General features: G+C 38.1%; 1 protein-coding gene across 1 annotated transcript in view; it reads left to right on the top strand.

Annotated features, from left to right (window-relative positions):
• The window catches only part of LOC131041903 (exocyst complex component EXO70A1), a 255,729-nt gene that overhangs the window by 79,123 nt on the left and 160,882 nt on the right, over nucleotides 1-15,724 (top strand). The window contains exon 5 of the mRNA XM_057975137.2: nucleotides 8,633-8,771. Within this exon, the coding sequence (XP_057831120.2) occupies nucleotides 8,633-8,771 (139 nt within the window). The remainder of the gene's footprint in view (nucleotides 1-8,632; nucleotides 8,772-15,724) is intronic.

The following is a 15,724-nucleotide window of genomic DNA, read 5'->3' as shown; positions in this document are numbered from 1 at the left end:
GTATTCCCATTGCTGATTGGTGTATGAGTTGCAGATTATGGAGTGTTCTATGTTGGATTTGATGTGTTTCTGGTTGCTGGTCGCGGGACTGCTGAAAGTATATTTTGCTCATACCACTTAACCAGGCGGCTCCATCATTCTGGGTACCGGCTCATCCTTCCTTCCTTGCCATGGCGATACAATGTGTGAGTTTTTAGCATTTTAAAATGAGCATTGAATTTACTAGTTAAAATCGAACTTCCCAGGTATAGCGTGGGTTTTTGCATTTGCCTTGGGATGCATGCCAAATGAATAGTGGTCTGTTTGAGTTGTAATCTGGTTGGGATGTTTTTGTTAGAGTTATATTTGGGGATTGGGATTGATTTCATGTGATTCGGGTGAAAAATGAGGGAGTTATGAATATTTTGATGTTTCCATACGCTGTTGAATTGTACTTTCAGCCTGCAGATCAGTGTAACATAAAATTATAATCTTGTTGTAGAAATCTGCAATTATTCTCCTCATCTCATCTCTATGTTGTAAGGTTGTTTCAGTAGTACTGATCATCCCTTCTTTCTGCTTCATTTGTAATTCCCACTGCATAAGTGGAAGAGGCTGGCTTGCCGCCTTCTAGGTTTTGTAATTCAGTTTTTGTACTCAGTCCTCCCGTTGAATAAGTGGTCCTCCCACTGAAATATGCGGTAGAGTGATAGCTTAATGTAATGTCCTCCCGCTGAAATACGCGGTGGAGTGATTGAATTTCAGTTTCTTGTCTTTTTCCCCTTGGTCGGTTTACTGCCAAGAGTTTGGTTTCTATCCTGCTGGATAAGCAGAAGGGGCTGGCTTGCCGCCCAGACATTGTAATTTCAGTTTGATTATTGTTGCTAACGATCCCCGGAACACCGTATGCTCTCACCCTCCCAGACTGGGCTCTCGGTGAACAAAAGGTGGAAGGGTTCCCTTTTCAGTAAGTTTGGATTATCTCTCTAACCTTAATGGGTTATTTGTTGTGGATGAATTGTATTGGCCTAAAAAACAAAACAAAATTTATTGGGAAATTACAGATGCCCTATCTTGGAATGATGTGATTGGATAAGTGATGACGGGGTGTCACCTTAGCTTGCTTGATCTTTGTAACTCATCACAATGGTAGGTGATGGAGGCATATCTCTTGGTACTCAACATTTTCAGGGTCCATCATGAATGAGACGACAAATTGCATCATCTTCTAACTTTGATTGACTCTTCTACAAGTATCTCCTGTCTTCGCCTTGGAACTATCTCCCTAATGTGCTAGCAATAATTCTTGGATTTTTGGAGGAAATTCAAGATAGTTGAAGATTTTCTTCCTTTAGCACGTGCACTCTCATGCTTGTTCATGTGAATCTTGTGCTTCCTTGAACTTGGAACACATCTATGTGATGAAATCTCTCTCTTCATGAAGCAAGTTGACATCCTCATGTTGCATATACCTCCTTAGCTTGAAGTGTAATGCTCAAAAAGAGAAGTATACGTGTTGACTTCCTTTGATGCTACGCCCTATACTTGCTTTACAGTGTCTTCTTTGTGATGGAAGTCATCCTATCCGCTGCCTTGCAAGAGCTTTGAGACTTGGAGTGTTGCATTATCTTGGACCCTCCTTCATATGTTGAATTCTCAAACAGTGTGATCTTGATGTTGTATGTGAGCTGATGAGTCTTCATCTTAGAGCTGATTCCTTGCATGTCCTCATCCTCTTCAAGTGATGAAGTTCATTCTTCCTTGCATCTATAACCTGAAAAGAAAACAAACGTTGATCAAAATGTAAAAGAGAACCATAACAATCTTAAAATCTGAAATGAATTCCCTTACCTGATCCCTGATTTAATATTTCAAATTCTGAGTTTGTGTCTTACGCCTGATTTATGGTTGAGACCTCACTTCTATATGGCCGATTTCTCACTATTTCTGATTTTATGCATGGTCAAGCTTTTGACTGGGCAAAGGAAGTGACTTAAAACAGATCGGGGTTTTAGGTAGGCAAAGGAAGTTCGTGGTTTTGGTAGGGCAAAGAAAATTTGTGGTTTTGGTAGGCAAAGGAAGTGATGTCAAGCAGGTCTTTGGGAGAGAAAAAGACAATGCCTTGAGGTAGGTCGGGAATTTGAAAGGCCTATGGCAATGCCTCAAAAATATCAACTTTTCTCACTTAAGTTCAAGTCCTGTCAAATCACCGCAAAAACATCAAACATTCTATGTCAATCAAAATTCAAAGATCATCCTACCTTGATCGGGCTTTTAGGGGGTCAAAGGAAGTGCCTATGAGCAGGTTGGGGTTTTAGGGGTTCAATGATAGTGATCCAAAATGTTAACTTTACTCGTTTAATCAACTTTGTTTAAGACATCCCATTCACAGCAAGGGAATTTTACTCATATCAACCACACGGTCTCTTACAACTTGATCATCTTTCCAAGCTTAGCCTCAAGGTGATAGGACTTTTTTTGGGTCAATGACACTGAACACAATCTGATCAAGCTTTCAAGGAGTCATTGACAGTGATGTCACTTGCTCAATCTTGGGGAATAGCAGCACTCACCTTACCAACTCTAAGGGTCCCTCATCATTATCCAAGCCTTTCCATGTTGTTTCATCCTCAACTTAATTGAATTTCATCTATAATTTCAACACTCATGACTAATCTCCACATTTGATCTAGGACACTTGGGAATGCATATCTCTATCATTGCCAACACATGGATTTCATGGCTCATCAATTGTATTTTCATCACCTATAGAATGCAACACAACGATGAGAGCCTAGCTCCTCTCCCATCTTGTCATATACATATGCTGGTGTCTATTCTAACAAAGTCTATTCCATATAGATTGTTGGTACACCGACCTAGGATAACGTTGACATAGAAGAATCTCATCATCAAAGTTAACATACTTCAAAGCTGTAGGCAGTCTTGTAACTATTCAACCACTCCTTCACTCCTCTTGTATTGTCTGTATACTACCATTCTTTGACAAATACAAAAAATAGGAGAAAGAGCATATAGTTCAGTTTAGTATATAGGAGGATAGCCTTGGTGTTAACTACATCAAAACTCTTAGATCATGTATAGGACAATGGCATAATAAAATAAAAAAATAAAATGGTCATTGAAGTTTCTAACTTGTTTAGTTATTTGTCGTTCCTTGGTCTATTGTACTTTGATATAGTTCTTGGCTTCTATGAGTCATGTTGTCATATTTAACCTATTAAGTGGATCTACCCCTCGAATGCTATTCTGGGACTTGGATCACAATAGGTGAGTGTGTACAATTGACTCAATGTGTCTAGGAGTCTAATTTGTAGATTCATTGAGGTTATCTCTACCTCTAACTCATGAGTTAGGTTGAGTACTTGACAAGTCTCAACACAATCATACAAATTTCTTTGTCCATAACAAGCTGATAATTAATGAAGGATGTAATGGCTGCACAAAAATTGTAATGGTGAATTTGCAAATGTTGGATATGGAATTTCATAATTCTTTTGAGTTTTTATTTATGAGTTCTTTGAATCATTTAAAGAACATCGCAGATCATATTAAAATTGCTGTAGTGTCATTGATAGCACAAAGAAGTCAATTCTCAATGTGACAAATTCAAAGGGGTGAGGAATAAGAGTTCAGTTAAACTAAATTTATTGAGTTTCATCGGACATGTCAGTTTATCATATTAAAATTTAATGTCTCTTTAATCCATGCCAGTTCCTATTTTAGCATCTTTTCAGCAATGTTATAGTACAAGATCCATACTCCAAGAGCTGATGCCTATCCATACAGAACTTTAGAAAATCTCCATAAATATCTTGATTTTCTTAACTTGATAAAATTGGACATTATACACGGTTTTTTTATAATGATGAAACTTTAAACTCTTCTTGTCCTATATTGTAGAATATTAACACAGTATGTGTTTGACACTTTGATGTGTCCCTTAATGTGAAGAACTATTTTCCAATGGAATATGTTCAATCGAATCTTCTTTATATAGCTACATAAATTGAATCTAAGTTTACATTTGACTTTTAAAATTAGAAGTAACCTATATGAAATGTTATGCTTAGTTGGTAGTGTTGTGAGGTATTCACACATCGCCCCATCGCAAATGGGGACCCCCACTTTTTCCTGCTTTCTAGGTAGTGTTAGGGTCCTTAGCTAGTAGCTTTTGCATTAGAGGGATATAGGTGGTCATAAGGCCAAGAGTCAAGTGGATAGTATTGTGTAAGGTGTGAGATGAGTAAGTCGGAACTTTCACTTCATGTACATACCCTCAGGAGCGTACTTCATGACCATCACCCTTGGGGCAAATTTCCCTTAGAGGGCCTTATTTGAATGTGTGTTGGAATATTTGAATGAAGATAGTGAGCATGGTTTTGATTTGAGATCACTCATTCTTTAGAGCGAAGTTTCCTTCATGTGCTCCATGATAGGAGCGAATTTTGCATTTTAAACCTTCATGAGGTTAATTTGACATGTTTTGTGAATGAAAGCTTGTAAAATCTAAGGATTGACATTGAAGTAAAGAAGGAAGGGTCCATTTTGGTTTTCTTTTCATCTTCATGATCTCAACCACATGAGCGAACTTCACCTTCAATCCTATAGGAGCGAATTTCATGAGTTGAAGGAGAGGAGCGAATTTCATGACTTGAAGGAGAGGAGCAAACTTCAGGAGTTAAGACACATAAGCGAACTTCACATTTCAAGGTATATGAGCGACTTCAAGAATCAAGGGAGGTGAGCAACTTCATGTTTCAAGGTATATGAGCGACTTGCAAACTTCACAAAATGGACTAGATGAGCGAACTTCACATTTGAAGGTATATGAGCGAACTTCATGACTTAAGAGATATGAGCGAACTTCATGACTTAAGAGATATGAGTGAACTTCATCAACTCCACCACATGAGCAAATTTCATGTTGAACTTCATGATTTGATCTATATGAACGAACTTCAAGGATTGAACCCCATGAGCGAACTTCATGAGTTGAAGGGGAGGAGCGAACTTCATGAGTTGAAGGAGAAGAGAGAACTTTGTGAGTTGAAGGAGAAGAGAGAACTTCGTGAGTTGAAGGAGATGAGCGAACTTCATGACTTGAGGAGGATGAGCCAACTTTAGGAATCAGCCCGTTTGAGCGAATTTCATGTTGAACTTCAGGAATCATTCCACATGAGCGAACTTCATGATTTGGGGTAGATGAGCGAAGTTCACATTGATAGTAAAGGAGTGAAAGGGATTTGAAAACATTTACATTGAGTTGATTCAATTTAAAACAAAGTTCATGAACTCCACCACATGAGCAAACTTCATGTTTGAAGCTAGATGAGCGAACTTCAAGGATTAAGATAGATGAGCAAATTCTGTCAATAGTCTAGTCGGCCAGCCTAAAAAGATTTACTAATTTTATTTCATTACACTAAGTCGGCCTATATGGGAAATGACACAATCTTCCCCTAATCGCCTATAAGAGGAAGCTCAAGCAATCATTTCAAACACCAATCAAATCCAACTCCTCTTTCTAATCAGCAAACTTCAGGAGCAGATTAGCGAATTTTATCAACAAGGCAATGAGTTCATACATAATCTACAATGAATTCAGGCAAGCATCAGGGCAGGAGTAGTTCTTTTTTCCTTCCTCTCCTACCTCTGTAGTTCGGTCTTTCTTCCCCTGCGCCTCAACATCAAATCTGATCCAGAAGCAACGACTCCAATCAATAAAATTCACAAAGGAAGAAGCAAATTCATCGAGGAAACAACAAATTTTCTCAAACCAAGGAGCAACCTCCTCTATAGATGCCCTTGTTAAACTTGCAAATCACATAATTACATCAAACTAGGAGGTTATAATAGAAGGAATATCATATGTATTTGATGCTTGCTTGTTTGTTATGCAGGAGATGAAGAAAGAAATTAAGGAGATCGCATTGGAGGAGGAATGAAACAAGTCGCTTGAGGATCAAATTTCAACATCAAGGGAACTTCATAGACAAACACAAGAAGGTGATTACACAAAAAGCATTCACTTACTCAAAGACAGGATCCACAACACCAACAACATGAAAGGAGTCACAAAGAAGGAATTCCAAAGGAGAGAAGCAATGGTGACATCAAGAGTTCATTCCAAGGCAACATCAATACTTCAAAACTAAGAGGAAGACAAGATCCATACCTTGCACCTTTATGATTGAAGCCCTCAAGAGGATAGTTTCAGAAGAGTTAATTAAAGATTTGAAGATCATCATCATCATCGCTGAAGCTGGATAATGTTGATTATCAAGAAATATTCCTTCATGATGATCTATCAAGCCTACAAGTGCAAGTTGAAGGTCGAATCCTAGTCATCATCCCAGTCACTATCTCTACCAATCGAAGAAGTTCCACATCAACATGTCCAAATTCAATGTACTCGACTCACTCGTGATGGCACAAACTTTGAGACACCTACCCTTATTATCTATTGGTCATGCCAAAGTGTTGTAATTATTTCATTGGCCAGAATTAAGTTTGTTGTAACAAACCCTAATTAGGGTTTTCATTGTAAAATCTCGGCCATTGATCTCAAATTGATCTAAGCCATTGAATTGTATTAAGAGCATTATAATAGGTTAAAACTCTTCATTTAAAAAGGAAAATAGTTAGTAACAGGACGAATTAGTGAATAAAAATAGAATAGATTAGGAGAATGGAGAGTTGTTGTTATGACTTGTAAATGAGATACTCTTTTCATTGAAGTTGTGGTGAAATTTGTTATTTCAACAAACCTCATGGTTCTACTTCTCAATTTATTTTCATGTTGATTAGATTGAATGGAAGGATTTGTTGAATGTATTTGTGTGGAATCTGTTTATTCCATACCGCTAGCCTCTTGCTGATTGTAAGTGTGCCTTGCGTTGTCAACTGGAGTGATATGAGCTTAAATTCAAATCCTTATGCGTCCATTGTTTATGCCTTAACTTGAATGGTGAGAAATGTTTGATGGTAATGATTTGAACATGTTTGAAACGTCCTTAAAAGATTTCACTGAGTTTGTGTCAAATTGTTTAGTTTGATGGTGAGACCTCGTTCAGTAGGATTCCATCTAATCATTCATCAATGTTCTTACATTTTAGGCCTTAGAATAGACTCTCTCAACCCTTTCCTTTTGCCCCTTTTTTTTTTTGAACTCAAGTTAGTTTAGGATAAAAAGCATCACAAGATTGCAACATCAGATGATCGAGTTCCAGCGATTCAAGTGTTCAACAATTCAACGTAAGTCCCTTTGTGATACCAGCAATCACATCGACCAACTGTGCTTATCCACACGTCGTGACTCGACATACCAGAACCTTGGAGTTATCTCAAGTGATCCTTAAGCCAATCTTCAGCACTTGAGTAACTTTGTTCAAGAGAGGATAAGATACTTTTGGATATTTTATTCTGTGTTCGCATGTGCATGAAAAACACATCAACAGGTAGAAGGGAGAATTTCTTTTAACTTGTAATTTTGTTGTTGATAATTGTCTATTGACTAAGATAGCCCTAAATTTGTATTATGTTTGTACATTTTATTTGTAGTTGAGTAGCACAAATAAGTACTCAGGATTTCATTTCGCATTTGCATATTTTATTCTTACTCAAGTAACACTCATGAGCATAGTCCAAAAACTTGAACTTAGCTAGGGCAGCCCAATAATTTGACTCAAACTTCAGGTAAAACTGGGAAAAAATATAAATTACATAGATAACTTAAATAATTCATGAGAATCATAATGAATGAATTTTCAATTTAGAGAATACAAAGTCTGAAAATTACTGAAATATTCATTATAAAGGGAAAAACAGTTATTTTTGTTATTTCAAACCAAATAAAGGGGAAAAACCAATATTTTCCCATCCAATACAGCATGGAAAAATGTTTTCTTTTTTTCTTTTTATAATTTCTCTTCTTTTAATAAACCATAAATAATTTTTTTTAATAACCTGACCATTAATTCATGCCATTGAGATCCAAATTGCTCACTGGTTGGAAAATTTTTGAGTGGTCATGAGTGTAGTCAGTACTCTCTGAGTTATAAGTCTATGCTCACTAGTACTTAGAGTCCTTAAACAGAAAAAATATTGTTCCTCTTAAGTTGTCACCCATGCTTATTAAATACAAAACATCCCAAATCTTTCAATGTGCTAATTGATGTGTGCACCTTCTCTCACTGTTGTTGACAACTTGATTATGAAATGAATCTCTCTGGTTTGTAGTGAACTTTTAGTGTGAAGCTGGTTGAGAGGTTGAATTTTTGATAGAGATTGTGAATTAGACCACTCTAGGCAGTTTACTCTCTAAGAAAAGAAAACTGATTACAAGAAGTGTACTATGTAAGAACTGAAAATTAATTACAAACATTGTTCTCTCTTAGGAGAGAAACCAGATGAAAATTTATGTTAACCTGTTCAGTTTTTCTTTAACTATAACACTTCATAATCCACTTTTTTCCTATTGAAAAAGTCTGACAAAAGTATCTCAAATCGGCATTATAGTGTTCTTAAGCTACATGTTTTTGGAAAATGGTTGTTAAGTACTACAATTTGTTTTATGGAGTTTTGCAGGCATGTAGAATGTAGTTTTTTTCATCATCCACTTTAATTGCAGAGAAATCAGGCTATCCTGTCTTAACCAGACTCTCTTGAAGTGTGGAGTAGACAAGTTATCAAAAGATGATGTGCAGAAATTGTCATGGGAATCATTTGAGGCAAAGATTGGAACTTGGATCCAATGTTTGCAGATTGCGGTAAGTAGAATTCTCAATCACATTTTATTTATTCCATTGATGTTTTCAGTCTATTTTCTTGATTTATGTGAACATGCATTATCACAAACATAAGCCCATTGATACAGTACTGATTTTTGAACATTTTCTGTGACATTGTTTGAGAAATTTAATGCTATGTTTGATCAATTGGTATGCTATCATACCATAGGTCTTTAGGATTTCTTTCTAGAATAATAGTAGTGCAAAATTATGGTGTACAGTTGCAATGGACCTTTTTTCTCTTTCTACATTAGGAACTGGTGGTGTCTGATCTATTGAAGACTCGCTTCATTGGCTTTATGGAAATTTTGTGGACAGGAAAATGAAACATATCTATATTATTATCAGATAAATATTACATATAATGCAACACCATCAGTTATGACTGTAGCCAGATAATGTCTGATAACCTGACTGTAATTCAGGTGCTTGAATTTATATCTTCATAATGGTCCTAATATTAATCTCCCGATAACTGAGTGGTAGCTTATTTTTCCTCCTATAATAATTATTCACACTGAAACTAACATACAAACAAAAGTACATTATCTCAGTCCTTTTTGTTTAGTATCCATCACATAAATGAATCCAAGAAGCATTTGTTGTCCTTAAAATGGAACATCATAATTTTGAAAAGGAAATTCCACATATCCAAAAGAAGAGCTCATTTACCCTTCATTGGTCTGTCATTGATGTCTGCTTCAATGACAACCCTTGCCTCCAACTGGCTGATTTCTGTCAATTTCGTAAAGCTCTTATTAGTTGTTGTATCCATGCAATTTTTTTGTTGCTGTATTGAGTCATCTTTTAAGCCATAAATCTTGTTGCCTCATTTGTAATTCAAGATTGAGCTCTTGTTCTGAATGGTTTTCAATGTTCTCCTTGTCATTTTTAGTTATCACCTTTTCTAGGCCAACAAAAGAAGCTATCTAGTGCATCAAGCAAGGTGGATATGGAATCTTGGATAATAAAGGAATTTATGTGTTATTTGGATTGGTGCATCTTCACCTTGACTTGTTCCTTTTCTTCCATAGGTGGCATGTTGGAGGATGAGAGTTATTGCTTGAGATGGTGGTCACCTTGGTTTTATTATAGGTATCTTGATTGAGCACAAGAGCAAGCTTGAGATTCGTGAGAATGTTAGGATTAGGTGTTGTACACCACATAACATGGAGTATTTTAATTATGTAAACTAAACAAATATTTATTTTTGGTGCATCTAGAATATGTGTTTAATCACATTAGATATTAATTTGAGTTCACTTGTAAAGTTTTATGTAACATTGGGTTAATTATTTTTTGGGATACATAATAATTAATTATTATTGTGGAAAGGATATTTAATAATGTGATAAATTAGTATCAAAAAGTAAATGAAAGGTCAATGGTTTTGTGACTCATGGTTTTGAGGCCCACGGTTTTATCTTACCACTTTGTTATATTTGTGTCATCTTGAATCTATAAAAGAAAGCACATGTTTAGTGGCTATATCGTGTTTCTCTTGTGAGTGTTGTTACCTATTTTTCACTTATAGTTGAAAAATATTTTGAGATATGCTTGTTTTTACAAAATGGAACAAGTACATATTACTTCTGCTATATTGCATTCCAACTACACTAAGGAGGAATGAACTAAAGATTGCATTTCAATACTTCTAGTTCATAACAGCAAAAGAGAGAGACATCTCATCTAAAAAATGAAGTATTTTATTGATATTCAAGCATGCGTCTCACACAAAGAGTTGTGAGACTAGCTACATGCATCAGGTGCAAGAAGGAAATACATAAGCATGTATACATGAGTACAAAATAAAAGAGAGCATGTTGAGAGTGGAACCAGTCATTGCCTGAATGACTAGTACGGTTGGAGTAGCCTTGATGTTTCCTTTGTCTTGCTGCTTCATCCTTGTCTGCATCTGCCTTCCTTCTGGTATTTGCAAAAGAGTTAAATATGCAATGAGTTAGAACATTTTGTTCTAAGCAATGGCTGATTACATTCCTAACATGTATACTAACGCATGCATGTATATATAGTCCCTACATGCACCAGGTGCATATAGTCAGCATCACGAAAGATCTCAGGAAAAGCAAATATCAGATCAAAAGAAAATCCTCATAAATGTGCATATTATTTCTAACATGTTTGCTTCATGTGCAAGACTAGGAAAAGGTAGCTTGCTGTGTAATATCTCCAACAATTTTTTCAATTTGTTTCTAGTGGCAATCACAACAAGAACCCGTTAAGGTTAGGAAATCAAGATACAATAATGCTGAAGTTGTAACCCTTCCACTTTCTGATCACCAAGTGCCCAATATGGGAAGGTGAGAGCATACGGTGTTGAGGGGATCATTAGCTTCAAATAACTGGAAATAATACAATGCTTGGGCGGCAAGCCAGCCCCTTCCACTTTTTAGCGGGATATGGAGAATATTGAAGATCACTTGGCGGTAAACCAGCCAAGGATAATACAAGAAACTGAGAAACAATCACTCTACCGCTTATGCAGCGGGAGGACTAGAAATGAAATTCACTATCAACTCCACCACTTATTTAGCGGGAGGACAACATTACAATCAACTCAACCGCTTATGCAGCGGGAGGACAGTATTATTAAATATTCAAAATAGGCGGCTAAGCCAGCCTCTTCCACTTATGCAGTGGGACTACAAGCAATAATCCAAAAGACAACTGTCAGTACTACTAACTAGCTTTACAATGCACATTATGGATTATCAATACATGAAATATCACTACCCCAAAGATAGGCGGCATAGCCAACCTCTTCCACTTATGCAGTGGGACTAAGAAATAACATAACTTTGTTGTTAGTACTACTAACCAACATTACAATCATATAGAATGAAGAATCAAGTGCCATAACAAGTCCAACAGCTACAACAATAATAGATAATCACTGCCAAACCAACTTAGACTACTCACACCAAAAAACTCTTCTAACACACAACTATGAAATTCTGAAAATCCATAACATGCACAGAAAACACGCAGACCAGCAAGCAACGGACACCCCAAAATGCTCATAACTTCTCCAAATCAACTCCGAATGACACAGAAATGGAAGCAAATGAAAGCTATGACTAAGGCGATACAACCAAAGACTCAAACCTGCACTGCGAACACCACAAACAGCCAACACGCAACCCAAGGCAGCCAAGAGACGGTACGACCCAGTTGGAAAGTTCAATTTGCTGCCAAAAATCAGAAAGAACACCAAAACAAACGCCAAGGTAGAAGAATGATCGCCCTCCAGATACGCTTCCAATGAGCTATTACCCAGAATAATCGATTGCACAGGCAGGGAGATACAATTGAATCTTCGCTTCAGCCACACCAAAAACCAACAACACTGAAATCCACACCACACCAAAAATCTGAAAATGCACACTAAAATCGAACCACACATTCAGAAGATCCAATCACAACTAGGAGTGATATCTCACACTCGAAGTCTGTCAAGAGCCCTAGGAGGTATTCACGCTCGAAGATTATCTGGAGTCAATCCGATAGCATAACAGTGTAAATTGTCTGAGATACCAAAATGAGAGCCCAAGTCACTTATTTATAACTTTTTGCCAGCTAAACTCAAATTCAAATGCACTTTAAATACGCCCAAACCAAATGCCATTCCATTTCATCCACATTTGGCATTTCATTTCATTTCATTTCCTTGCACAAGTTCGCCCAATTCACATTTACCCAAAATTGCCCTTTTTAATAAATATAAGTGTCATAAAATTAAAACAATGCGAGACATGCAATGGATTTCAAAGAATTGATTAACAGAATGAGCGAGACGCTCATAAATAATACAAGGATATATACAAGAATAACAAGTTTCTAATAAGAAACTACTGAGAAGATCGAAGACGATCTAACTAAAATAGAATATACACTATTGAGCATTAATACTAAAATTAACATTATTTTAATATTCTATTACCCTCCCTTAATGCTCAATCTATTAACTACACCTTTAGACCCCCTGAATTTTACAAATTTATCAGGACCAAGGGGCTTGGTGAAGATGTCTGTTGGCTGCTCCGAGGTAGGAACATACAGCAACTGGATAGATCCGTCTTCAACCAGCTGTCGAATATAGTGACAATGAGTTTCCACATGCTTGGTTCTTTCATGGAAGACTGGATTCTTGGCGAGTTTGAGCACTCCCTGATTATCACAGAACAAGGGAGTAGGACCTGCCTGGGAGACATGCATATCCGCAAGCATTCGTCGAAGCCAAACCGCCTCACAAGATGCCTTAACTGCTCCCCGATACTCTGCTTTTGTCGAGGAGAGAGCCATTGCCTGCTGCTTCTTACTAGTCCATGTGACAGCACCAGATCCCAAACTAAACACATACCCTGCTGTAGACTTACGGTCATCAACCGAACCTGCCCAGTCAGAATCTGTGTAACCACTGAGTATAGGATCAGAACTTCGAGGGTACAGAAGTCCATAATCAGGAGTGCCACTCACATAACGTAGCACACGCTTCGCTGCTATCCAATGATCAGCCTTGGGAGCTGTCATGAAGCGTGAAATGTAGCTCACTGCAAAACTGATGTCAGGTCTAGTGGCAGTAAGATAGATGAGGCTGCCCACTAGTTGCCGGAACAGAGATTCATCCACAACTGGTGAAGATGACTGAGCTGAAAGTTTGAGCCCGGGTTCCATAGGAGTAGAGGCATGTTTGCAATCCTGCATTCTGAACCTGTCCACAAGACTTCTGGCATACTTGGACTGAGAGAGAAAGATACTGTTCTTAGTCTACCAGACTTCAACTCCTAAGCAGTAATGTAGAAGTCCCAAATCTGTCATATCAAAGGTGCGGCACAAATCCTGTTTGATCCCAGTGATCAAATGTGCTGAACTGCCAGTAATGATTAAGTCATCCACATAGACAACCACAAACAGAATATCATTACTAGAATGCTTGATATACAAGTTTGCATCAGATGGGCTCTGCTGAAAGTTATGATCTGTCAGGTACTTATCAATTTTCATGTACCAAGCCCGAGGAGCTTGTTTCAGACCATAGAGTGCTTTGACTAGTCTACAGACCTTCTGTTCTTGACCAGCAAACTTGAATCCTGGGGGTTGCGTCATGTAGACTTCTTCCAGTAAGTCACCATTCAAAAAAGCACTCTTGACGTCCATCTGATGGACTTTCCAACTGAACTGGGCTGCCAAGGCAAGAACGAGCCGTATGGTACTCATTTTGGCTGTAGGAGCAAAAGTCTCCTCGTAGTCAATGCCTTCTTTCTGTGAGAACCCACGAGCAACAAGACGAGCCTTATACTTGTCTAGGGTTCCATCAGCTTTGTATTTTACTTTGTACACCCATTTGCAGCTAATGGGCTTCTTCCCTGAAGGAAGATCAGAAAGGGCCCAAGTGTGATTCTTCTGAAGACTCTGGAACTCAGCTTCCATAGCCTGTTCCCACTTAGGTATACCTTTAGCCTCTGAGTATGTCTGAGGCTCAAAAACACTGTGTATGTTAGCCATGAGAGCAAAATTGACTGTATGCTGCTGTTTGCTCTTATTATGGGAGGTTCTATCCTCAATGAGCTCAGTATCCCTGAGATCACCAATGGTCTTGGCCCACCATTTAGGCCGGAGAGTAGAAGTGTGAACATCTGGAGGAGCTGGAAGAGGCTCAGGATCAGGAATAGGAGCAACAAGAGGAGGATTATTCTCCGGAGGGAACTCAGGTAGTGCATCATCGAAAATAGATTCTGCATCATCCCTCCCATCAGGCGAACCTAATGGAATAAGAACACTGTGAGGTTGATCCTCAGAACTCTGCTCAGAAGAAGGGGACTGAAGGAATCCTCTGTCTTCATCAAATACAACATCACGACTGAAGATAAGACGTTCAGTGTCTATATCTATCAGTCTGTAGGCCTTATGGTGATCATTGTATCCTGTCATCATGAGTTTCTGACTTTTGGAATCCAACTTGGAGTGCTTAGCATCTGAAATCCAAACATAGGCAACAGAGCCAAAAACCTTCAGGTGGCTGATCTTAGGCTTCCGACCAAACCAAACCTCTTCTGGAGTCTTCCCCTTAACAGCTTGAGTAGGGGAACGGTTAAGAAGGTAGACAGCAGTAAACACTGCTTCAGCCCAATACTTATTCGGAACACTCCTGTGTTGTAACATAGAGCGAGCCATCTCAACAATCATACAATTGCGACGCTCGACAACACTGTTTTGCTGAGGAGTGTAGGGTGTAGTCAATTAGCGTTTGATGCCATGGGTATCACAGAAGTTGGAGAATGCAGAAGAACAAAATTCCCCCCCGTTATCTGTCCTAAGAGTAATGATACTATGTCCAGACTCTTTTTCAACAAAGGACTTAAACTTCTGAAAGATACTAAATACATCTGATTTATGTTTAAGAAAGTACACCCACATCTTTCTACTAAAATCATCTACAATAAGCAAAAAGTATTTGCAACCAGTAACAGAAGATGTATTCATAGGACCACAAATATTAGCATGAAGTAATTGAAGTACCTTAGATGCGCGCCAAGACTTTCCATGTGGGAATGAAGTCTGATGCTGTTTGCCAGCTTGACAGGTGCCACATACTCCAAGATGCTGAGTCTGAATATCAGGTAACCCTGAAACAAGTCCCTCCCGAGATAGCTGAGAGAGATACTGAATGTTGAGATGTCCATATCTCTGATGCCACAAAGTGCTGAGAGGAGAAAGACGAGCTGCCAGAGCCACTTCAGGAGAATCACCAGTGTCAAGAAGCCTATATAGGCCATGATCCTCTAGACCAACAGCAACAGTAAGACGAGTCTCCCGATCAATGATGGAACACTTGTGAGCACTGAACACCACATCTAGTTGAGGAGAATTCCTCATAATCTAGCTGACAGAGAGCAGATTAAGTTCCATTC

Source organism: Cryptomeria japonica, chromosome 7, assembly GCF_030272615.1.
Source record: "Cryptomeria japonica chromosome 7, Sugi_1.0, whole genome shotgun sequence".
NCBI classification, from domain to species: Eukaryota; Viridiplantae; Streptophyta; class Pinopsida; order Cupressales; family Cupressaceae; genus Cryptomeria; species Cryptomeria japonica.
Note: the sequence above shows the minus strand (reverse complement) of the source record. Positions and strands in the feature narration are given on the sequence as shown.